Source organism: Notothenia coriiceps, unplaced genomic scaffold, assembly GCF_000735185.1.
Source record: "Notothenia coriiceps isolate Sejong01 unplaced genomic scaffold, NC01 NC01_scaffold00034472, whole genome shotgun sequence".
NCBI lineage: Eukaryota > Metazoa > Chordata > Actinopteri > Perciformes > Nototheniidae > Notothenia > Notothenia coriiceps.
Genome location: NW_011367173.1, coordinates 17055 through 43154, shown reverse-complemented (window position 1 = coordinate 43154; position 26100 = coordinate 17055). Strand labels below are relative to the sequence as shown.

General features: G+C 40.1%; 2 protein-coding genes across 2 annotated transcripts in view; both read left to right on the top strand.

The window, feature by feature from the left end:
- Positions 1-3871: 3871 nt before the first annotated feature.
- On the top strand, positions 3872-8735 carry htatip2 (HIV-1 Tat interactive protein 2). The gene is made up of 7 exons (XM_010790613.1): positions 3872-4271; positions 5304-5493; positions 5587-5694; positions 6057-6194; positions 6335-6396; positions 7586-7825; positions 8285-8735. The coding sequence occupies exons 1-6, from the start codon at positions 4156-4158 to the stop codon at positions 7800-7802; spliced, it is 831 nt and encodes a 276-aa protein (XP_010788915.1). The 5' UTR covers positions 3872-4155; the 3' UTR covers positions 7803-7825; positions 8285-8735.
- Positions 8736-11976: 3241 nt separating this feature from the next.
- prmt3 (protein arginine methyltransferase 3) overlaps positions 11977-26100 on the top strand; it is a gene marked incomplete at its 3' end in the record, with an annotated part of 17015 nt that continues 2891 nt past the window's right edge. Inside the window, exons 1-9 of the mRNA XM_010790619.1 lie at positions 11977-12059; positions 12310-12445; positions 14643-14725; positions 14810-14859; positions 15094-15199; positions 16604-16742; positions 18577-18718; positions 21613-21678; positions 23223-23344. Of these exons, the coding sequence (XP_010788921.1) occupies positions 12038-12059; positions 12310-12445; positions 14643-14725; positions 14810-14859; positions 15094-15199; positions 16604-16742; positions 18577-18718; positions 21613-21678; positions 23223-23344 (866 nt within the window). The remainder of the gene's footprint in view (positions 12060-12309; positions 12446-14642; positions 14726-14809; positions 14860-15093; positions 15200-16603; positions 16743-18576; positions 18719-21612; positions 21679-23222; positions 23345-26100) is intronic.

The following is a 26100-nucleotide window of genomic DNA, read 5'->3' as shown; positions in this document are numbered from 1 at the left end:
GAGGGAAAGAAGGTCTCATTGCTGCTTATCTGCGGCTCTTTGAGCAGGAAAGCTCCTCTGAGCGCCACTGATACTGTGCCTCGAAACATATTGTGAAGGTCTGAGCCTCCAGTCTGAGCCCGCAACAAAGCCCGGCCGGAGGAAGATTCTGAGCCTCTGTCCCGCTGTGGACTCTCTTTATTGTACCGCTTTTTCACCGCTGATCAGGGGATCTGCCAGCTGGTATGGCCTTTTTAACCCATCACACTTTTCATTTCCTTTAACGATTTCCCCTGAGGTTCCTTAAAATTGAGGCAAAAAATACTTTCAAACTATTACTAATATTATACATTTATAGTATGTATTTTAAAATTGTTAAAAAATCTGCTTAATGTAATCTGAAAGGTCATGGTAAATATTTAAAATCACAACAAAACCCTTTCAGTTTATCTACCGTAGTTGTTTCTATTGAATGTTTTTTTACAAGGACTCTTTCTTTCAACAGAATTTTTTTTAAACTGCATGAAAAAGGGTTCTTATTTATCGTTATCTACAGCAATGAGTATCTTTTTAAAGGGGGGGACAAATGCATTTTTCAGTGACTGATACAAGAAAAGAAAAATCAGTGTAATTGTATACAGAAAATTCACATTTTAAGAGAAGCAATGAGTTTTGTGTAACCTATATTTGGGCAATTCCGTCACTTAAGCAAAGCTCAATTAAGCTCATACTTTAAAGCACACCTTGTTAAAAAACTGTAAATCTAAAAACAAACGTGGATCATCTCTAACATACTTAAAACTTTAAGATCAAATCATATTAGTGACCAAATACTGTATTAATGCCCCTGAGCAAAATAAAAAATACAGATAAAACTGACCTGTAACAAGTTGGCTAAGGCACACTGAAATATTCATAGATCTGTCATCAATTGGACGATAAAACACATTGGAGATTAATTACCATTTATATGTATGACAATAAATGGATATCTCCGCAGAAGGTCACAGAAAGCTAAAGGCATCATCTTGACTATTGTTCACACCAGCTGCATCAGTAGACACGGCAACAAATAATGGCAACAGTCGTCTCTAATAATGGATACTCCTCTCATAACACACACACATACATCATATGTACCATGAAATCCTGCATCTTGATCAGACAGTGCCTCTCTAATTGAGCTAATCCCCACTTCAGGATCAGCGCTGTCCCCTGAGGTCTGACCCTCCACCCGGCCTGCTCTCACTGTCTCAGCTTAAAGCTCCCGTCCCCTCTGTGGCTCATGTGGACTGCAAAGCTGTTTATTGGGAGACAATGGGCAGCAGATTGTGCTGTCAGGCTCCATTAATATCCATCATTAGCATCACACTCCAGAGTCTGTGGAATCGGGAACCTAAGCCTTAAGCCGTGTGTGTGTACTCTATGTACTGTGTGTGTGTGTGTGTGTGTGTGTGTGTGTGTGTGTGTGTGTGTGTGTGTGTGTGTGTGTGTGTGTGTGTGTGTGTGTGTGTGTGTGTGTGTGTGTGTGTGTGTGTGTGTGTGTGTTATGTATATGTAGGCATGCATGTATATAGGTTTAATTAGGAAATACAATTAAACTCCCATTTGTGTCAGTATATCTTTACAGATTTCTGCATGTGTTTCAAGGAAATAGAAATGTAATTAATCATATTAACATATTATGCCGCACAATGTATCTTGATTCAAAAAATGTCTTAGGGCTCAATTAAATGCCATCAATTAAGAACAAACTTACATCTTAAGACGGCGGCAGTTTGTGTAAAGATGTTATAAAATCCAAGTTTGTGGCCAGTCGAAGTATTTGGGGACGCAACACGGTTCAGACATTTGCTTTCATATTTCTCGGCTAAGTTTACGTTAAAGTTGCTATACCATTGGCATTTTGAAGTAAAACCCATATGAAAAGTCAGGTTCAAAATCAATAAAAAAATACTATTGAAAGCAACAGTATTTAAGGACTTTTCGGCAGTTTAGTTTGTTTCAAATTACAACATAGATTCATATACCATGAATGTGTCATTCCATAAATGCTCTATGTATAGCCTCGAACTGTGCGCTTACGAGATTTGAGTTCAAATATGAAGTGCGTTACAAATGGAACCCATTATTATTACAACCATTACAGATTCAACATTGTTTTTTAACCTAATATCCTCACACATTCTTTTTTAAAGTTTTTTGTGACTAAAACATGATGATCCGGTACACAGTTGAGATTAAACTATATATCCCTACCCCTTGAGTTTTCTTTGCTCTAGTTTTTTTTATATAGCGGTGTGTAATGTGTGAGCTATTCCACATCCAGTGTTCGAAAAGCTAATCCTGTCTGAATAGGCCTTCAGGTGAAGTGTGGCAGAACAGCAGTGACTGCGACATCAAACATATTATCCAATGCGCAAGAAATACGGGAGGGATTGTGATTGAGTGAGGTAAGAATGGAGAAACGCCAATGAAAACCAACTCTTCAGGATCCATATGTCCTTTAGTGCAGGCTAATCAATGGTCAAACGCAATTGACCACTGACCACCATTGGTATTTCCACCTCCGGCAGCGGAGCTCTGAAAGGAAATTGAACCATGTTTCTGCCACGCACCCACTGAGGCATAAGCCTTCTTACTCCAACTTCCTGTCTGATCAATGCGAGAGACAATGACTCAACAGGTGTGACAGACAGGAGCCCAGCGGTAGTTTTCCTCCCCGCCGGTAGGCCCAATTAGCACCCGCAGCTAAGGAACAAAGAGGCGACATTTCATTTCAGCAGAGTGCCAGTTTAAGACCTCTTCTCTCAACCTCAGCCTCTTTTCTTTCTGTCTCTTACTGCTGACATCTTTAAAGGATCATCCCTGGCTCCATCATATTCTATTAGATTGGGTCGATGCCTTGTATTCCAAGTGGCAGGGGTGTTAAAAACATGGGGTGTTGATGAATTCATTGCATGTGACTGGACTTGCTTTCTTTGTAAAGAGGTTTTGGCTAATGAAACCCCCTGATGGTCTGACAAAAGGCAAATACGTTTGTCAAGGTTTGGTTCTCTTTTGGGTCCAGTCTCGATCTTGTTCTGAACAAATTACACATAGGTGCTGCCATCCTGGATGACTTTTCTACTTATTCGATACAAAACGATAGTTTTTTGACCTGGTTATTATTAAAATCAATCATTGGTGTATCAGGGTCAGGTCTCATGGAGTTATTACAAATGACGACAACCTAAATAGATGAGGACAAATGTTTGACAGCTGGTGTAAGGGTTTGATTTTAGCAATGAGAATATCTTGTCTTCCATCTTTAGTTAAATGGTTCCCTTCAAATGGAAGATCCAAGCTTTCTGCAGTGATTAAATGTTACAGATCATAGTGCAGAATGCAAGATCCAATGAGAGTTCTGTAACAGAGTATTTCTATACACTCTCCTCTACTTGGCAACATGTATTTTAATTAAAAGTGCAACATGCTAAACTGTCTGAACTGTGAATACTTTTTATTGGGGTAAGTTGAATAAGAGTTGTGGAGATGGGGAATAATTAGTTGGGCTTTATTTTTATATCTTTCCACAATAAACAAAAATATCTTCCTCAGGAAAATAAAAGCATGAAGCTATCTGTTTCTTATTCCTAATAGTTATAGTTAAATACATTTTAAAAGACAAATTAATTGTGTTTACGCACAAAGTTGTCATTCATTTAATTGTGGGAGATATTGATGTTTAGTATAAAACCTCTAATGCATTAGATATAAATTAAGTTCACTAAGGGTTAACACATAGTAAGCAATTCACTAAAACAGGTGAACTCGTATTTTCTAGTAAGAAACTGTGAAAGTAGATTATTTTGTAGGCTTATTTTATATTTCAAGTGCGCATGCGCTGTTCCTTCCTGTGTATGGTGGTACATGAGGATGAGCATCGAGGCTTGTTAAATTACAAGCTTTTGTCCCTTTCCATTGGATTCACTATCGTATCCTAAATCCTACCAAATGAATGAAACATTCAAATAACAGTATTTGTGTACATCGAGCTGTCAGTCGTTGAGTTTGGCGATCTTTACTGTTCCCCCCCCTCAACCTATTAACGAAGCAGAGGGAGCACCGTCTGTGAACATAAAGCAACCAGGAAGTGTCCCAGCAATTTAGCCATTGCTCCTGGCAATATCTGTTATGAAACTGCTGGACTCCATCCTAGGAAACGCGACCGGGATCTTCACTGTCGTAATTGTTCTCATTGCAGTGATTTTCAATTATTTCGACGACCCTGATCCGGTTAAATACAACAGGTAAAGAACAGCGGAAAGCTCTGTTAGCTCCTCCGTCAGCTCGGCACATGAGTGTTACGCTGCTAACACAAGATACATTTAACGTAATTTAAGGTCAATTCGTATAGGCTATAAGCACTGTTTAAATTCAGCTAATCTCTGATCCCAGACCTGTGAACCACAAGTGTGATTTTTTTTAAAATTTAACATAAGAACGTCACTCCCTGTGTAAGTAAACACGAGTATCGATCGACACAACGTCAAGCCAAACCCCGTTCACCAATCCGTCAATTCAAGTTTATTTTCTGGTTGTACAAACATGCCTGACTTGCAAAACAGAAATAGAACTGGATTATGAAGTATATGCATCCTCTCATGAATTCGGCATACATTGCACTATACACCCGTGTGTAATATATTACTGTTGTCTACCAAGGTAGACGAGAGTCCAACGCATTTTCTTGGTCCCAAACATAGATACAGGGGCGCACCTTGCCAACAGGCAAGGCAGGCAACTGCTTGGGGCCCCGGAACAGAAGGGGGGCCCCCAATGAAGGTAGATTTGAGAAGGTCCACAGCAACGACAAAATGAAACACCCTTTAATTTACTGCAACGACATGTCGGGAAATCCCCTCAAGGTGGCCCCATGCATAGCATGCCGTAAAATGCTGCTTCTTATCTTAAGTTTTGGTCCCTTGCTCCGCTCCGGGGGGTGGGGGTATGAAAAGCTTGTTCAAGGGGCCCCCAGTGAATGTTTACCTAAGGCCCCCACCGACTCTAGGATAGACATGATATGATATGAAAGTCCCAACATCTAACTAGCTTCTGTCTCAACAGGATGGCTTTTATTAACATGATTTACAATGGCAGTCGAATTACCTAACTGCATTGTTATTGTCGTGAATAATAGTGAAAAATTCTCTTTAGCCAAGATAGTAAACAATGTTTGCACAGCATTGTTAGCATTTGCACGCATTGCCAACTACGTTTCATTTTTAGCATAACCTGCACCCATTTAAGCTGCTAAGAGAGATATCTGCTTTTTCACACAGCATGGCTGAGGACACCAAAACTCTGGAAGAAAATTTCAGGCAGCAAAATAAAAGCTGTTTCATCCTCGGTGCCTCTGGGGAAACGGGCAGGATGTTGCTTCAAGATCTGCTTGGGCGCAACATCTTCTCCAAGATCACCCTGATCGGAAGGAGAACGCTCACCTTTGAAGACAAAGCAAATGAAAACCTGGTTAGTGGCTTGATTCATGTTATGTGACTCCCAATTGTCTGAGGTTCATCAAGTTGAGATTGACATGTGTTTTACTCTGTTCTTTGCCTCCAGGTCCAAGAGGTGGTGGACTTTGAGAAGCTTGAGGATTATGCTGCGTCATTCCAGGGCCATGATGTCGGCTACTGCTGTCTGGGAACCACCAAAGCAAAAGCAGGAACTGTAAGTAACATTGTATCAGACAGATACAAGAACAAGACTGGTGAATCAATTACTGTATAACAAAATAACAAAAAAATACAGTTTATTTGAGGATTTTAAGGTGTTGTTGCTCAGTAGAGATGACACATTGCCATGTGCAACCATTTCCAGTGGTTAAGACTGAAACAGTGCCTAGGCCAATATATCTGCCAACATTATCTTATCAATTAATATCAAGTAAAATGCCAATTAGCTATTTTGCTGATTTTAATAAAAAAAGATGTAATTGTTAGCTGCAGGTAGGATGTGTCAGACACCTGTCAATGTTGTCAAAATACTGTATTTTATTGTTATTTTATTCACATAATTCTCATTTATTTCAGGAAGGATTCATCCGAGTTGATCACGACTATGTTCTAAAATCAGCAGAGCTCGCCAAGGCAGGAGGCTGCGCTGAGTTCCACCTGGAGTCCTCCAGAGGAGCGGATAAAAACAGCAACTTCCTCTACCTCAAAGTCAAGGTACTTTATTTCCTTTCTATTCTGCGAGCCACATACTGAAGTGTTTTTATTTTTCTCTACTAAGGCTTTCCTGTGTGTTTCAATAAATAATGAAATTGGATATTCACGAAAAGATTAACATGAAATTGATTCTCTTCCAGGGACAAGTGGAGGCAGAAATTGAGGCGCTAGGTTTTGACAGATTTGCCATTTACAGACCAGGGTGAGTAGTCTCATTACATTTTTTAAATCCTTTTATGTGACCAACTTCCATATTCACCACGAGACACAGTTTCCTCAAACAAACAAAAAGATACATACATGATTACATTTTACAAAACCCCATTTCCAAAAAAGTTGTTTTTAAACTCACCTGTTTCCAATGAACCTGTTCACCTGTGGAATGTTCCAAACAGGTGTTTTTTGAGCATTCTTCAACTTTCCCAGTCTTTTGTTGCCCCTGTCCCAGCTTTTTTGGAACATGTTGCAGGCATCACATTCAAAATGAGTGTGTAATGTATTCAATTGAATATATGTCGCAAAGGATTTGAAAAGCGAACGACGTCCCAACTTGATTGTAATTGGAGTTTGTACATACATTACAACATAAGTATAGTCAAACAGTTGAGGATCTCATCCTGAAAATATGCATCCTCTGCTGCAGCAAATGTTATTATGCATGTGAACATTATCTTAATCCGTTACAGACAATTGCACCCAAATGCATTGGATTGTAGGAATGTGGGGATTGATTATGTGATCTGATGGCTGCTGATAGCTTATCATTTTAAAGGACACAAAAAAAGGCTTTTGCTCTTAATTACCCATGTCTCCAAGTGTTCTAAGTTGGAACTGCTGGACCTGGTAACAGCCTGGCAGCAGCTTTCTGGACCTTTTTGTAGGTAGTTCAGAGATGACTTGCTGAAACACGTGAAAATGGAGTTACGATAATCCATCCAGGATGATAAAGCATGAATGATCATTTCAAGCTCCGCTTGTGACAGACCTGAGCTTTGCACTATTTCTTAGAGGGGAAAAAGCATCTACGGGTCAATCATTTAACATGCTGATCAAAATGCATTGCCTTGTCAAATGTCACACCAAGATTTCATAAATAGATGTTAAGAGCTTTAAGTATGCTTTTTTGAAAGTCATGGTGAAATTGTAATGTACCACAGTGTTTTTCACTCCTGTGCAGCCCATGAAAAACAGTTGGTCGCACCATTTAACGTGATACAAGTGATTGATTAAACTTGATTGTACTGTGTCATTGATAATCAATGTTGTTAATGGCCCCAATGGAGAACAAATCTAAATGTCAAATCTGCTGAATGAAGTGGTCGTCACCAATAGCCTGATCCAAGCCAATAGAATCCCTAAATCATCAATACCTTTATTGTTTTCTGCAACAGGGTTTTGTTGGTAGACAGGCAGGAGAGTCGGCCCGCTGAGTGGCTGGCCAGGAAATTCTTCGGTGCCGTGTCCGCCGTCTGTTCTACGGCCATGTCCATCCCAATCCAAGCGGTCGCAAAAGCGATGGCGTCTAACACGTTGCTTCAACCGGAGCAGAAGACAGAGATCCTAGAGAACAAAGACATCGCCAGTCTGGGAAAGGGTGCAGGGCAATAAGAAAATGCAAAAAATACACTGAGGTGAGAAAAAGGTTAACCGTTTACACTGATAGCATTATGTTAAAGGGAAGGATTTCTGGCATGGGACTGAACCATGTTGGAGCAAAATGGTGGTTTTTGTGGGAACATAATTCATCTTCTTTCACAAGGCAGTTTTAATTTATACGAGTATGAAGTATCATTAATAACTAATGAGTACTATTTTTTGTTTTCATAACAAAGCTCTTAACATTTCAGATCAGATTAGTTTAAATGTCCTGACCAATTTTGTTGTAAATTCAGAAAAAAAATGTTTCACTAGACTGATCTCTCTGATTTAGCTTTCATATCATGATCCAAATTAATGTTTTGGCACATCCATCTTATTTATTATTGGTCCTTTTTAATCTGCTTAAAGTTAAGACTTCGTCAGTAAAATTGCATTGTGATTTTAAGTTTGAGCTGTGACTTCAAACCATTGATTTTATTTTGTCTTTACAGGTAATTCCAGCAGATATACTGGGATGACTACAAACACTATTCCCATGACCACGATGTCAAAGGATTTTCACATACTTGAAAAGACAAGACGATCTGTTTAGTTAGCAAAGATATTATATTTTCATTTGTTTTGTGCTTTTTTGCTTTGCTTTTGATTGGTATGTTTAATATTATATATATTTTATGTAATTGCATTGCCTTAAAGTAAAAGCTTAAATGTCTAATACAATTAAAATATTTGATGTCTCTAACATATTTTCATTAAATTATTATAGAAATGTGACTGTGTGTTTGATTTAGAAACATGTTTCCATAATAGCTGTGTCAATATGAATAATCTTCTGAGTATAACTGCAGTACTACATCTGTGCAGTTTATACACACACACAATATTTCAAACATTTTATAACAGAAGTATGCTAAATATAACATGCAAGAAATACATTAGATATGATTTTGTTTTTCTACAGTAATGCTAGCAATTAAACAATGTTTGATAAACTTTGTTAACAATTAATTTTGCATACTTATTTCTAAAGAAAGTTTGTAGTCCTACCAAAGTGAAGTAATTGAAAGTCTTAAAAACATCTAGTTTTAGTATATTTTTTATCTATTGCTTTTTTTTTCTCAACCACAAAAATGATCCATGATGCAGACAGATGAAAACCAGCACTTGTGTTCATACAAATGAAATTGCTGTTTAGTGACAGACCATAATAACTTAAAAAGAGAAAAAGTCTTTAGAATTTAACAGGACAACAAGTTGATCATTATATATTTTATTATTTTGTTAACTGCTTTGTATTTTAATAATTTAAATATGCATGTGTTTTGATGTATTCTTTTGGTTTATCTGAAGCACAACTTGTCTTCATGTATGAGAGATCAGTGAATTCAACGTATTTTCTCTTCTTGATCAAACAGCACCCTCTTGTGACTGAATGCGGTTTCACTCATTGGGCTCTAAGGTTGGAGGAATCGTCAAATCTGTGGTTAAAGTCTAAAGTCATAACGTTTTTACCTTATGTACTAATGGCCTATTATATTGTGTCCTTATCTTACACACAATAGGTTTTATATCTCTTTACATTGCAGCTAAAACCATAAATATATCTAAGGCAAGATTTTCATTGAGACAACCAATATTAAAAATTAACTTTTGACAGTCCTTGGGTCCATATTCTGTTCTGATCCTACATCATGTAACACCTAATAAGTATTAATGTGCAGTAGAACCAACCAAAAATAGACTTTTGTTTGAAGGAAAAACGAGCAGCTTTATTTTCTTCCTGCAGCTTTAGGTGTTGCCATCATGGCCGCCCATCCATTAGTACAAAATGAGGAACAGCTGAGCTGATGCCTCTCACTGCAGAGAGTTTATAAATAGGGTTTGGAGTCTGCCATTCACTCCTGGATAAGGTGCAGTTTAACAATGAGCCGTACAGACAGTTTTAGGTAAGTTGCTCTGTTTAATTGCAGCTTTTTGACTTGTGTTTATTTTAATATGTGTTTATGACCTTTACCTGTTTACTCTGCAGGCTTTGTGTGCTTTGTTTGTGGATGCTGCTTGGTTATGTCAATTGTAAGAATACCCAGAGAGGTATGTAACTATGCAATTTTAACAGCAATTAGGGATTTATATACAATTATTTTTACACTCTCTTTCTGTGTTTTGTTTTAATAGGTTATGTCCAGTCAGGACAGGCTCCAGTGGGTGTCCACAATGGCAACAGAGAATATAACAGATGGAGTGGTTGCAATGGCAAAATGTACCCTGCAGAACATCACACCACAGCCTCTCAATCCTCACTAATCCAAATCCATCATCCGGTTATTCCTGAAATTCAAAAAAGCAAAGTTCCAGAAAGCCAAATCAGCCATTTAAACCCTGGCTTGGCCTTAGTAACTCGAGGGCATAATTATGTGGTGTTCAAGCGCTTTGGAAACAAGGCATTCACTTCCCCTGATGGCAAGAAGACTCAGCAGGTAAACCCTGATTCGGAGTTCTCTGCAGGTGTAGAGCAGCGTCCACCCCGTGTCTCCCACACCAGATTGAAATCAACATGAAGTTTTTCAGCTGCTCTGGTAGACAAAGCACCTGTAGACTTTGGACCAAACGACAGAAGGGTCCCGGTCTACTCCTAAAGCAGTAATGCACGTCCAAGTATTCAAACCTTTAAGCCTAATCTGAAGTCTGAGACACAAAAGATTCACGTAAACCCCTCTGGGTCCAAAGTTTCCCCCAAAAGCTTGAATCATGGCAGAATAACCTTTCGACCTATCAATAAAGGACATTTTCCTGGCAGCAATCCAGCAGGAAAGGTTGAGACACGGATATCTTCTCCATCATGGAGTCCCAGGGTCTATAGCAGTGATGGGATGTCAAGAGGATACACCCATGTGCGCCACATTAAGCCTCTTGACAAAACATGGCCCCAAGCTTCTGCAGGTAGAAGGAATCAGGGTAGATGGGGTCTGCACCAACAGAGAGAGCAGATATCCCCGTCCATGGAGGGAAATTCAGACCTTTCCAAACACGTTTTACAAACAATGATCTCCCTGCTCGGACCAATTCATTAGACATTACAACAGCTCCCAATCAGACATTTCCACAGACAACCCAGCCCCCCAGTTTGATTTCCACAGGTAATGCAACAGCTGTTCCTCCAGTTACTGGGGAGTGTAGCACCAAGACTGCTTTGACCTTGCAGACAGAGGGCCGAGATGCAGAGCTCACACCTCAAGCATCAAACCCTGAGGGCCAGTCTGAAAGCAAAGCAGAAGTTGGATCTCCCTCTGAACAAAATGGGACCGTTACAGTCTTTTCCCCAAAGCTGCAACCAGAAGATGAAGAAACAAAAGCTGTACTGTCTCAGGTCTTCAAAACGAAAAATAATTGAGTTTGAATTGACCTGCAGATGCTGATTTGACAAACATCAGCAAGCCTTGTGGTAAAACTGAAATACTATTTACAATATATTTGCATCTGTTTGCAAACATTTAAATTCCAAAGTTCCAGGGCCGTGAAATGGCTATCTTTCCCCCCCCAGAAAATAGATGATCAAAGCTGCTAACTGACTGCTAATAAAGAACATTGATGCTTTGCTTTTGTTCTTCAGTTTCTTTCTTTACATAAATACTCTTTATTACACCTGAAATAGAATCTAACATAAACCGTAGGTGAGCTCTGCCAGTTTGGAGCAATATGTTTTTGAAATTATAATTATTGTAATGACCACAAATCTATTACAACTTGCAAAATGTATAACATATATTTTCCCAATGTTTCTGTCTGCACCATTTTCACTTAATTTTAGGAAGCGTAAACTCTTTGTCAGCTATATAATTTAACACCCTATTTCAAAAGAACAAAGCATCCGAGTGTCTTCAAATAATAATTTTGTACCTATTGAGCTACATTTAGAACCAGCATTGTCAAATTAAACTATGCATTTTTCTTTATCAAACTATTAATGTCCCAGCTGTCTGCACTCTAAATGATTTGTCTAGTTGGGCATTAGTGGCTGTGGGTGAGAAGTCAACAACACAAAGATTATGTATCTGGATTGGAATAGACGTGTAGACAGAGGTATCATCATTGCTGTGTCATGAATTAAACTCTGGCGACATCTTGTGGTGTTTATTTAGATGTGCACGCTCTTCTGATTCAGTCTATATGCCAGTCTATGGCCCGGCCCCTTTCTTTACGTCACCAAACGTGACCGGGAAGTCCACTGAAACCAAAGCGACATCATGGCAGAATACACAAACCCACGTGAGTTTGGTAAATAGCACATTTTAACCCCAAAAACGATAGCTGTTGAACATATAAACCCTTTTTTTGGCTGACGTTTAATTTTAAAGCGTAAATAGTGGAATAACTGTGAATTTAGTTACGTCAAACGTTAAGTTATACACCTTTTGCCTAGCTGCAACGTTGATGCTAATGTCTGAGGACTAGCTTACTAAAACACAGCGAAACGTTTCCGTGTGCATGCAGCTGTAATGAGGTTTTATTTCTACAGACTGTGACGGGGTTGCAGACGAGATGCCCGAGCTCTCTGACGGTGAGGATGAAGACATTGAGGATGAGGAGCTGTGGCAGTGTATGGATGAAGATGGCAGTGAGCCAACTAAAGTCACCTGTCTGTTCTGTGACAGGTGAGATGACTTTCAACTAATCTTACAGCACGTCTTTACTGTCAGACTTCTCTTTCACTGGTTGTGTCTATTTACCGAAACCTCAAACACATGCATAAGAAGTTACTTTGGTTTTAGTCTGCACAGCCAAATGTCATTAATGTTTAGTACCTGTTTTAAAACCATAGGACTGTGATATAGAGTGGTTTGCTTTAATTTATACCTACAAGAAAAGATGCATGTTGCATTTTAGTTAAGGTCAAAGTCCTACTCGCAATTTTTACAAACGAAACCAAAGGAGTCAAACAAAAGTTACTAAAAAATATAATAACTTGTTGATTGAATACAGTTTTACATTTTTTTGTTTTGAACACAAATTGACAAGCAATGATGATATAGCGGTTGTGTTGTATGTAATGTGACAGTGTTACATTACAGCTGTGAAAAACATAACATACAATACAACAACAACGCAAACAGTCGGCTTGGTCATACATGTCAAAAACAAAACACGTAATCTCCCTTTTCAGGTCAGAATAAAAATCAAAGATAATGATTTGTTACATTTTTATTTTAAATGTAAAATTGTATTTATTCTTATTTGTCGTTCTTTGGTATATCATTTGAATTCAAATCAACCCCATGTTATGAATAATATTTGGGATCGCAGGGACTCACTTTAAAATTCGACTCAATTAACTGACTAAGTACACAGAGCAGTAACATGCAAAGCAGTTTAACTAGCTTTTGACCTATTAAACAGGGACAATATGTGATTACTGTTGATGTGCTTTAATGGGTTGTACACAAAGATGGGGTCGTTACTAAAAAAAAGTAATATATTACATATTACTTTAAAAAAAAAAGTAATATATTACACTATTTCGTTACTCTCTACATAAAGTAACTCGTTACTTTACTCGTTACTTTACTCGCAGGGCCGGCCCGCCCCTCCCTACAGGCAGATCACGCAGACTGCGGCGGACCTACAGTGTAAGCGCGCCACATTTTTGCCTCTGCGAGACTCCACTTGCACCCCCAATTACTATTGCATTAAGGAAGACATAACACAAGTCTTTCTTTTGATATGCTCTTTAATAAAATAGGCTACCAGCCTACCACAACAAGCTAACAGTCTGTGAAATGTAAAGACACTAATTAATGAAACCAGTTCAAGACGCATTATTCTTATTCTTATCATTCTTTATGAGCGCAGTAACGGTAAGGTATCTAATTAGCCTACTTAGCCTATTTATTAAGTATTCCATAACTTAGTAACAGAGATGGCAAACTAAAGTGGTAGAGACATGGCTTAATTCCTACAATGAAGCGGGACACTGAACTGTTCACCCGTGAGAGGGCGAGCAAGAAAAGAGAGCGAGCGGCCCCGTTGAGGGAGTTTACAGATGAAAAGACACAGAAAGACAGAAGCTCAATAACAAGTAGGCTATATTTAGGTGTTTTTTGTAAATAACCGACAATATCAAGAGGAAGTAAAGTCCCCTGGTTTGTCCCTTATACCCTAATAGTCTATTCTTCGGACAAACTCAAAATAATGGGCATACCTCCACCCCTCGAAAGTTATCGCTGACTCAGCCATGTTTATGCAGCACTGCACGTGGAGATGTGGACGCGCAAATCATGCAGATTACGTAGCCTATATAAACCTGCGGCGGAAACCCTTCTTGTCTGTCAGTGTGATTATGACTGATTTTATAAAAGTAGCGAAGTAACGCGTGTCGGGGCAATGTTAGTAACTGTGGTGTGATTACTGAATTATAAAAGTAACGCGTTACACAACTCCGTTACCGACAAAAGTAATATTATTATTACTTTGTAACGCGCTACACCCAACTCTGGTTGTATACATGGCTTTATTGCAATCAGTTCTAAGATTGCTTTCTGAGCCATTTTTACAATCAGCTAATTCGATTTATTAGTAATTAAGTCTTTTAAAAAACATGCTAAAGTTCCTTACCAGCTATCATGAAATACCGCGGTTGGTTTGTTGGCTTTTACACCACAAATGAGGCGAACCAACTGTTTTGTATTCATACAATTCAGGGTGTAATTCTATGCTTTACTGGTTGTGATCCAGTCAATTCTCTACACGGCAAAGTAACACATCTCAGAATCCGTTACGACGTTTGAAGATGAACACATGGAAGTTTACTGTATACATTTAATTAAACATATTTTCTCACTTGGTATGTTTTAGGTTGCTGAGCTCCGTGCCGGCCACCCTGCAGCACTGCGTTGTTGAGCACCAGCTCAACCTGGTGGGCGTGATGAGAAAACACAGTAAGCAGGCACTAATGCTTTGTGTCAATCAGAGGAATATTCAGTTTTTAAAAAATGTCTCACTTTTTTGTTTTCCCTCATTAGATCTAGATGACTATGGTTACATAAAGATGATCAACTTCATACGGTCAACAGTAAGTACAATCTGTCACAAGATTTCATGTTCACACTATATTGTTAAATTGATATATTGTTTGGTTTTTCCTTGATGTTTGGGACTTTGGTTTTTAGCTTGTGTTCACTGTGCATAGAGATTGCTAACGTTTCGTCCAAAAAACATCACAAAGTATGCAGTGAAAAATAGCTAACTAAATGAAATATACATTTAAAAAAAGTGCAATAGGACTGATTGTTTTTTTTTTCTGCAGAAATGTGATGCAGCCTGTCTAGCAGGGCTGCCAGATGGTCCTTTACCCTGGGAGAGTGAAGACTTCCTGCGGCCAGTTATCCAGGACGACCCCCTCCTGCAGACAGGTACGGAACTGCTTTCGTTTGAATGAACTCAGTTACAATCTCGATAGATATGTCCGTCTCATTAGACAATATTTGCAAAATTGTATTAGATTTTCAAAACTACTAGTGTCTTGTAAGGTTCTCACAAAGGCATAACACATTCACATTTAGCAGTTGCTCAGCGGTGGTCCGTAGGAAAGAGGTGAAACATGTTCAGTAAGTGCCATTGAATAAAATATATAATTTTCCAAGTATAAATTGTAGACATGTGAATAACGATGCACATTTTTGTATCTCAATATCTACTTAAAGACATTCTTGGTGTTGGGCTAGGTTGTGCACACATACAGTCACAAAAGTCGTTTTTGTTTTTTCCATAATCATTTAGTATAGTTAACAAAAATATTTATTGAATTTTGTAGATTACATTTCTCTTGTATAGCTGTTTTTAACCTTTACTATTAGCGTTATTGTTCCGAAATGATTGAAAAAAGTCGGAGAAGGAGCAGGATTTAGTTTTGGGTGGAGGTGCAGAGAGCGTTAGTGGAGTTATGGGAGTGATATATATTTTCCTGTTGAGAAAAAGTGTGACTTTTATACCTTTTTTTTATTGAGTACAGAGCCTGGCTGTAGAATTAAGCCTATCTGTCTCCTCTGTTGTGCAATCCTCACTGTATGGTTTTAAATGTGCGGAAATGGCAGCTGCAGCAAGAAGCCTTTGCTCTCTGATGATGTTTGTAATTGATATTTGAGCTCAGGCTTTATTAACAACTGGTGACAATCTAAAGCTATAACATCCTTTCAGGAATAAAAGCAAACACACAACATCTAATTAATGAACCTTGGAAAGAGTAATGAGAGTTTTCCCAAAACCACTGGCAGGTTTGAATATTAGATTAAAAAACGGGTCCTTAAAACCCGTAGGAGTTCGTGAATTTCAAGAAAGAAAATCAAGGCCTTGACGATCGTTAAAAATAGACACCGGTAGATCTAGATCATTAAAAGTTCTTGAATTCATATTGATCAAGAAATACATTTTATTCCAGAAATATTAGTCATTGCTAGATTTACTGTAACCCAGCACAATTGAGATGTGAACACAGATGCAAACCTCTGCATCTTTTTGAAGTTGTGTAAAGTCTGCCAATTCTCATTTAACAATTAATTTAACAATTTTTAATGTTGCTCTAATCAACCTTCTCCTGGTCTCAAACTATTTAGTGTTTGATACTTGAATTTGAGAACATTTGGCCTGAGAAAGTCCTTACATTTGATGTTTAAGATGTTTGTGCAGTAGCCCTGTGAAATACTCTCGATAAACATGCAGCTCAAAATTCAAAATACACAAAATGTAAACTTTGTCTTCCTGTATTTGAGCTTGTGTTAGTCACTGTATTCAGCCTTTACGCTCTGTGTTTCTGGCAGACCCTGAGGATCTCTGTGGGGGGTCGAGCCTGTCGGCGTGCCAGTCGTCTGGGGCCAAGTCCCATGATGCACAGGAGCAGAGGGTACAGGCCGCTGAGGATGCGCTGACCAGATCCCTGGAAGACATGCAGAAACTCAAGTCAGTGAGATTTCTGTATTTTGTTGTTGTTGTTATAACCTTTAGATCAGCGCTTCTCAAACTCCGGATAAGGTCCGGATCCGGACCGAACTACAAATCAATCCGGGCCGAACCCTGTGTCCCATTATAAAAAATTATACAAAATAAAAACTTTCTGATTCTGATGTAAATTAATGTATATTTTCTGATGCGTTGTGAGAATGAACGTGCATTAGGGCTGCAAGATATTGAAAAAAACTGACATTGCGATATTTTTTTCCCCTGCGATATATATTGCGTTTTTTTTAACTATATTTAACCGGATAAAGGATTTTAGTCACGGACGTCTGGATCTTAACTGGTTGACTCATCATACCTTAAGTCATGATCTAACATGTCCTGATGATGCATGTTGCTTACCCTCAAATAAGGGGTTTCATTTGTGAATGAAGAAGAGAAGAACCTTTTTGTATCCAAAATAGTTCCAGATGGCAGATGTTGCTTTTCTTTTTGGAAGTAAATCTTCATTCTCGCCGGTATTGTCCTCCTGTGCCTCGCTCATTTTTTACCGGTGTTTTGATGGCCTGCATACTAGCGGGGCGGGGCCTGCTGTGATCTGATCTAGAAGGATTGTGATTGGTGGTTTGCTGTGCATGCAGAGCCTGCATGTCACTCACTCAAGTACCGCTGACATGAGAGCCCCGCAAGTTTTCCTTTTGTAGCAAGAAGCAAAATAATTGTAACATGACGTGTTTGAGTTAATTTACCTACTTAATATCGCACGTCCCAAAACAAAAAAAACAAAAAATTAATTAATAAAATCGCACATCCCTGCGATGTGAATATCGTGCATGCGCATATCGCGGTTATCGCCATGACACGATATATCGTTCAGCCCTAACGTGCATATATATTTACTTGTGTTCGCGAGCGTGACACGCATTGCATTTGGCTGACTTTACTGGCATTGATCCGGACCAGTGACCTTGTATAAAGTTCACAAGTGGGCCTTAAATAAAAAAGTTTGAGTACCCCTGCTCTAGATGTAATAAGGTTGACCTATCAATTGATTTCATGTCAACATTGGTATACAGTCTACGGTCAACTAGGGCTGTGCAATTAATCGTATTTTAATCTCGATTACGATTTTGGCTTGCAACGATTACGAAAACAACGTAATCAAAATAAAAAGATTATTATTTTTATTTAAAAAAAAAAAAAGATTAATTATAATTTTTTTAATAATGTTTTTATTGGTTTTTCCAGTTGAATTATACTTAAAGTTCAGGGTAATCAACTGTTGAAAATATACTGTTCACATTTCTTTTTTCAATAAATGGATAATCGTTTTTAATAATCGTCATATCAATTATTGACCAAAATAATCGTGATTATGATTTTTGCCATAATCGAGCACCCCCTACGGTAAACCCTTTTAAGCTTGCAGTGTGTTCTGCGTGTTTACTTCTGCACTTCCCCCTAATGGCCTGCAGAGGGCCACAGTGAACCCAGTATTGCAGAAACATCCACTAGAATACCTTGTGGAAGAAGTTTGGAGCAAGGGAAAAGATTTATAAAAAAAAAAGGAGGAAGGAAAATTCCACTGCAGCATGGAGGTTAAAGTGAGGAGGGGAGGTATGAAGGAGGGGGGCAATAAGGGAAAATTACAGAAAGAGTGAGGCTGGGGGGGTTGGAAGAGAGTTAGAAAGATTAATGCCTCCCATCTCCTCCATTTACTGCTACGTCCTGCATGAAGGTTGTGTGTGCTTTCTGCTTTCTGGTCGCTGCTCTTGTCCCGTGTACTAAATCTATATATATGAGAAGTGAAACGCAGATTTGTCCCGTGTTTTCGCAGGCTGCTGGTTCAGGGTCTGGTGATGAACGCAGACACCGGCCGACCTGGCAACCTGGGCACCGTGGCCGAGCTCCGAGAGGACGAGGACGAGGCCTACTTCAGCTCCTACGGCCATTATAGCATTCATGAGGAGATGCTGAAGGTCTGTGTTCTGCAAAAACATATATACACACACACACACACACACACACACACACACACACACACACACACACACACACACACACACACACACACACACACACGCCGGGCCTGCAGATCTCATCGCAGTGTTGTGAGTCAAGGCTGCAGAAATCTCCGCAGAGTAAAAGTGTGCTCATCAGCGTGCGTCTTGGCTGAAAGATTTCCATGTAGCATGCATATGAAAACGATCATCTTTATGCACACTTTGCTACTGAGGACAAGTCATTTTCTCAAAAGTGATAAATCAGCAATAAATGTCGCGCTCTCATGTGAGACACCAGCAGTGCCGATGTTCGAAATGTGGAAATACATCTTTACACTGCTCAAGCGCTGAAACCTCAAAGTGTCAGAAGGCAGAGGGGGTGTGTTTTTTGGGGGGGAGCTCTCTGTCTCCTCCTTTCCTGTTCTACTTACCGCAGTGCTGAAATATTCCTGTTGGCCGTCCTGATTGGTCCTGAGGACTGTTAAGTTTTGCGTCATGTATGTGCTAGTGCGTCAGGTTGTAAAGTCCATCACCGCCTCAAAGGTGCAGAGTACAATTGACAGGGGGGCTTTGCAGTATGTGTGTGTGGCGTCACAATATGAAGTGAGTTAGACGTACATTGCTTCGGTTTAAAATTAAACGACTCTTAATTTATCCCCGATTTAATATTTAAGTTAACCTGTCTAACTTTGCTTTATGAAGCTATCCCATCGAATCATTTAATTTGTTTCTGTGGAGAGTTTTAGTGTTCCATCGTGGTGGAAATTGTTCATATACTAAAATCTGATTACATTTTTTGTATTTAAACTGCAATACCTGGTGTTCAGTATGTAGCATTAATTTTACAGAACATTCACTTTATGGACCAAAAAGGTTTTGGGGGAAGAATGCATTCAAGTGTAGCTGTTCTAAAGTTTGGATCTTCTATACTGAAATTCCCTCCTAGTGTAACTGTCCCTCTGCTGCTGCTCAGCAAGGAAACACTGTAAAGCACAGAGGGCTCGAGAGAAAGAGTTCAATTAGAGTGACAGATGACTCTCTTAGAGGGGACCTATCATGCAAAATGCACTTTTTGATGTCTTTTATACATAAATATGTGTCCCTGGTGTGTCAGGGAACTCACGCAGCGTCAGAAAATAAAACCCTCTCTATTTTCCTCCGTACCCAAATCTCTAAAAACGGGGCTACAATGGAGCTGATCCAGATTTGCGTCCGATAGGACGTAATATTGAAAATGTGGACCCACGGCACTATCAGAAAGTTGCTATCAGAAACAATGCCCGACTGTTTTGGACGTAATATGGTCAGTGCATGGTTACATTAGCATCGCTAACACTCAGAGCTAACTTGTACTGGAGAGCATGTGTGTGAAGAAGCAGGAAATAAAAAAAGAACTTACCTTGTGGTATAACCGGCAAGAGAGAAAGCCTTTGAGCTCCATACTGTTTCAGAAATAATCCTTGATAATCCATGATATGGCGTTTCATCACCGCAGAATCTGCCGGTAGAATATCCCGCATGAGCTCAGCCCCCTCCTTTTCTATTTTGTATCAATCTTTTTATATTTTAAAGCTTTATACATACAATCAGCACTTTTGAAACAGGAAGTGAAATAGAGAGATATGAGGCATGGCTAGAATGGGTGATCTGTTTGATATTTTGAGCAAAACACTTCATAGACATGTTTTTTATATATTTGTATATATCTGAGACCTGTGCTATTGCCTAAAGATAGCATGATAGGTGACCTTTAATGTACATGTGGTCATGTCAGTCATTTACTGAGATAGATTTAAACACATTTTAACCTACCTTTCAAACATTATCACTAGGCCAAATTTGACAAATACGATCTGCGAACAAGTCCAAAAATGTTTGCGCTGCAGCTGTGCTGTTGGTCATAAAAACAAGGTTGAATCATTTTGGAAAAAGCATTTAAATGCTAAGTCTATAACCTGTTCGACATGTTTCCACAAAATACAAATCTTGTAGTAATTAGCCTAGAGCTAATTGATGTTGACTATAATAGCTATTCTATGTTATGATACTTCATGAAGGTTGGTTTTTCTAACATTGTGATGTAGCATAAATTTTTGTGTTCTTTGGTCATTACTGCAACATCATAGTTGAATTGATCTTTGATTGGCATGTTATTAGTGTGTACTGACCTGACTTATTCTACACATTGTATGTTTTGTAGTCCCAGTTATATCTATCACATAAACATTTTCAAGAATTCCCCACATTCTGTTTTGATCTGCTGTTATCTGCTCCTGTGTTGAAAAGCGTGTAACATGCCATGCTCTGAGCTTTTTTCTTTCTCCTGATAAGGCCCTTGTTAAATTCAGCTTCATATCACAAAATAAGCATCCTAATAGAAACTATAGTCGTAGAACTTGAAGAATATAAAATCCTTTTAAAGGTTAGATTTATAACCCTTCCCTTAAAGAGAATAGAAGTAGGGCTGTATGAGGTACTTATAAAAGTCAATGTATTACCTACAGTGTTGAGAAACAGACAGGAGTAGCAGCATCCAAGCAAAGCATTGTACTGCTGTGGACTAGGACAACATTTTTACTTCCACAATAACACAAACTAACTCATTGAGAAAGAGGTAGACCAGCAACTCCTGTGTTCTACAAGGTTAAATTACTTATTTTTTTCAATCAAGTCTGGTGGCTTTCGAAAAATCAAAGATGGACATAATGGCTTGTAGACACTTTGGATTAGGACCTCATACAACCCTACTTTAAACAATCCTTTTAACTATTTGAAACCCTGCAGCAAACTTTCTTTTAGTCTTTTCTCTCTCTTCTTTCCCTTTGTGTCTGTTTGTAATGTTCTTCATTTTTCGAATATTCTCCCAACAGGATAAAGTGCGAACAGAGAGTTACCGTGACTTCATGTACCGCAACCCTGAAGTGTTCCGTGACAAGGTGAGCCTGCTGAACACACGCCAACAGATATGTGCTTTAATGTGTGCATACAGTATTAGCCGGGGATCTGTTTTAATGTGTAGCCAAGCCTATTAACAGAAATAGGCGTGTGTATCTTTCAGGGAAGACATTAATAAGGTGATGGTGTCTGATTTAAAACACAGTGTGACTTTATTAGCGCCTTGAATGTAGACTGCAGAATGCTGATAACAGGTCCAGGCAATCCACTACCAAACCCCCTCCCCTGAAAGAAAACAAAAAACCCTTCCAACTGGCCCCCACCCCTCTCTTTCCCCATTGCCTTTAGTTGCAGGAAGCAGTGGCCTGTATCATGACCATCCATTATATGGGCGGCTGCTGGTTAGTGCCTGGATGAGGCTGTAGAGGAGGGAGGCAGGTTTTGTTGATGGGAACGTACATTATCCCTGTCACAGCAAAAGGGAAGTGTCACCTTCTACAGGAAGCACTAGATAGAGAACAAAACAGGATCTTCTTGTTTCAGTACTTTTAACAGGGGGTGGGTGGCTGAGCGGTATACAGAAAGATGGAGAAAGCAGTCCGGAGTTGTGCTGTGTCAGCAGTTTGTTGGCGACCCCCTGTGAACCTATAAAGGCAGCGTGATGCTTACAGGGGAGTTAAAGTTGCCCCAAATAGAGACACATATAAACACAGGGTTAGATATAGAGACGTGTATCGTCATTGAACTGTGCCTCAGCCATTTAACATCAGCCGGGAGCTAATGAACAAATTAACTGTAACCTGAAATAGAAAACTCGGCAACTGTGGGTGGATGTGAAACGTTTTTTGATGGAGCACTTTGATTTGTAAAACTGTGGAGCAAAGCAGGCCAACATATAAAACATTCATTTGGATGGCTGGATTTGGGATGTGAGAAAAAAAGTGGATGCCAAAGCAGCTAGAGGTTATCAAAGTTATGAAATCTTTCAGAACAATCTCCGCTGTGCCATACCAGCTTCTGTGACAGTGGCTGATGGTCCACTTTCCTTAGCATTTATCTTGTTGTTAATTAAAAATAAAGTATATATAGCTCAGCAGATGAGGGCCCATGTCTGAAATGTCATGCCTTTTACTTTTAATCTGCATACCAAAAATACAAAAAGAGCCAAGTTGTGAAAGACATGCAACAAGATCTCTTCTTTATTCTTACTATCCTGGAAAGTAAATTTGTTTTCCTTGTATTTATCGTTTTGTCCCCTGCTAGCTTACGCTGCTTCATTCAGATGTCATCTGATTGGTTTTGCGCCAAAAGGTCAGCGGTAAAAAAAAAAAAGCGTTGAAATAATTTGAACTTTGAGCACAGCGATCAACGTCAACTTCAAGCAGTGCGCAACACAGAGGGTAGCGCTTCCGCCTAGCATCCACTCTCTATAGAAAACACAACGGCAACGTCAGTGAAGATTCCTTTTACCGCCTATCATGGGATTTCAGCTCAACATAAATTAATTTACAAATGACTTAGAGCACTTTTTTACAGGGATCTTTTTCTTACCCCTGTCACACCTCCTTCGCTTCTCGTCCTGCAGGTGGTGCTCGATGTGGGCTGTGGGACTGGCATACTGTCCATGTTCGCTGCCAGAGCAGGAGCCAAGAAGGTCATAGCAGTCGACCAATCAGAAATCATCTATCAGGCCATGGACATAGTCAGGTAAGACCCACTTTAAAACTAAATAATAACTATTTGTGTTTATTTATGTTTGCCTCCACCCAAATACACTTAAAGTTGATTGAATTACATCAATGTTTCTCTCAGCAATGAAAAAATAAACGTTTTTCTCCAGTCAGCAATTAACATGCTAGCAGATTAGCTTACTTAGCGGTATTGCTAGCTCAACCAGTGCCTTGCATGTCATAGAGGTTGTTCAAGAGTTGAGAGCGGATGGCTTGTTCCCCCTGTTTGCAGCGGAGGATTGTGGGACTAAAGGTCTTTGTGACCTCCAGCCACCTTTTTATTTGTTGCAGCTGGTTGACTTCAATAGAGCTGCTATCAGTCGCGTGGCCATAACGCACATTATTTACACCCGCGGTCTGACTCATTCACCCCTCGCCTTTTCTCCCCTGCAGTATACACACAAATTACATTGCATTTAGCTGACGCTTTTATCCAAAGCGACTTAAGTGCATTCAACCAAGAAGATACACACACACACACACACACTAGGGGTTTCACAACTACCAATATTTACTAGTCGACTAGTTTTTCAAAATAGTAGTCGACTAATCGACTAGTCGTTACGTCATAATAAAGACACACAAAGAGAGGTTTACAACTCTATTTTCTATTGGAACTCATACAGTAACATTAAACACTGCATTTTAATTTGTGTTACATGGCTGAGTAAATAACAAACACTGGACTCACCAAAATCGACAGCAAAAAACTCTTGTTTACATAAATGCCACGTAAATCCAGTGCGCAACAGCGCATTGCGCAACACTTTATTCGCTGTCCTCCACGATAACGTCCACCTTTCCATATTTTTGGTTTGAACACCAACGCATCGACATGTGAGGGAAGGAGGCTTGACCGCTTTCGGGTGACAGTGTTGCCTGCCAGGGAAAAAACCCTCTCACTCGGGGTGCTTGTGGCTGGAATAGCCAGGTAGCTCCTCGAAAGCGGGGGAAGCGGTGCACGTTTTCTGCCCACCACTCCAGTGGATTATCCATTGTGGGGATATGCGGTGTCCGCTGGCAGTAATCCCGTAGCTCATCATCCGCATCACTGTTGACCCGTGTTTTCTTGCTGTTCGTTTGCCTCTGTTCAGTGCTGACGCCGGTCCGTTGCTCACTGGTCCTAGCATTACTGCTAGTGCTAGCTGTCGGCAGCGGGTGTTTCATCTTTAGATGGTTGCGCATAGCAGATGCATTTGTATTGTACTTCACTACAGCTGTACACAACTGACACTTCACTGTGGAGTTGGTTACATCTTCGTTGAAGTACTGCCATACATAAGAATGTCGGACGTGTTTTGTAGCATTTTGCAGCACCTCGTTTACCTCAATTTTTTTCACGACTAGTCGACTAGGGCCTACAGCGCCGACTAGTGGTAAAGGTACGACTCGATTAGTTCGGACTAGTCGACTAGTTGGTGCAACCCTACCGGCTGTGTCTCCTTTCTAGCCCAACATTAGCCTCCTTAGCTTTTAGCCTGGTGGTGCAAGTCATGGTGACCGGTGCTGTAGTCCTTTATTAGCCCAACATCGAGCCTCCTTTAGCTTAGCAGGTGGGGTGAGCTAGTCATGTGACCATTGCTGTAGCTCCAACTTTATAGCCCAACATTAGCGCTCCTTTGCCTTAGCGGTGAGTGATCACAGGATCCAGTGGCTGTAGTCCGTTTATAGCCACATTAGACCTCCTTTACTTGCGGTGGTGAAGTCATTGCCGCTGTGTCCTTTACGCCTAGGTATCTTTTTACTTCAGGAAATCATACGTGTGTTCGGGGCCAGGGAGAGGTGCCTCAGGACCAACAGGAATACGTAATATCTGCAGCTCTGTGTTCCTCTCGTGTTCCTGCTGTGGCGATAAAGTTCCTCTCTTTCGCTGTTCTATGTTAGGCTCTCTCTCTTCTCTCTCTCTCCTCTCATCTCTCGTCTCTCTGCTAATGTTGTCTCTCCTCTGCCCTATCTCTCTGTCGGAGCTCGCTACGGGCGCGGATGTAGCTTGTTTCCCACCGTTAGCTGACTGGGGAGCATCAATGTTGGAGGGTATGTCAAGTACCAAATGTCACATGGAGTGAGTAACACTCGATTACGTACCCTTTCTCCAACAGATAGTAAGGAGGCTAATGGTGGTTGGACTATATGAGGAAGTGGAGCGAGACGAGGGGAGGAGGAGTTGCAGGAGGAGGCCGGATAGGAGGAAGAGCAGGGATATGGGAGCATGATAGAGGAGTACAGGAAGAGAGGAGGAGTGAGAAGCGACGAGGAGAGGGAAAGAGTGAATCTATCCTGGGGCTCGAGAGCGATTCTACTGAACGAGGTGTGCGTTTCTTGTGATAGATTTACCTGGTTTTCTGCTAGTCCAGACCGCAATTGTATCTGGCTGTCTTGCAGTCGCCTTAGAGTCGAATGGGTACGACAACACTGGCGTTTGTCGTGGTGAACCCGAGCTGCTGTTGAAAGAGAACCACCACGCACACACCACACACACACCACACCGCACACCTCACCGAGGTCGACTGCCCACTCACGATCCCTCACGCAACGTCCCCGCACGACACTATCTTCACTGATAATCGACGACACTATCACAGGATCGATCACTTCACTCCACGTAGACCTAGATCTCACAGTCGATCGATCGCCAGATCGGGACTACCTGGAACACGTCTAATCACCTCACTTAATGCCTCTAGCATCTGCGTCAGCACTTCTCCGCTGACCACACAAGACTGACCACGCACT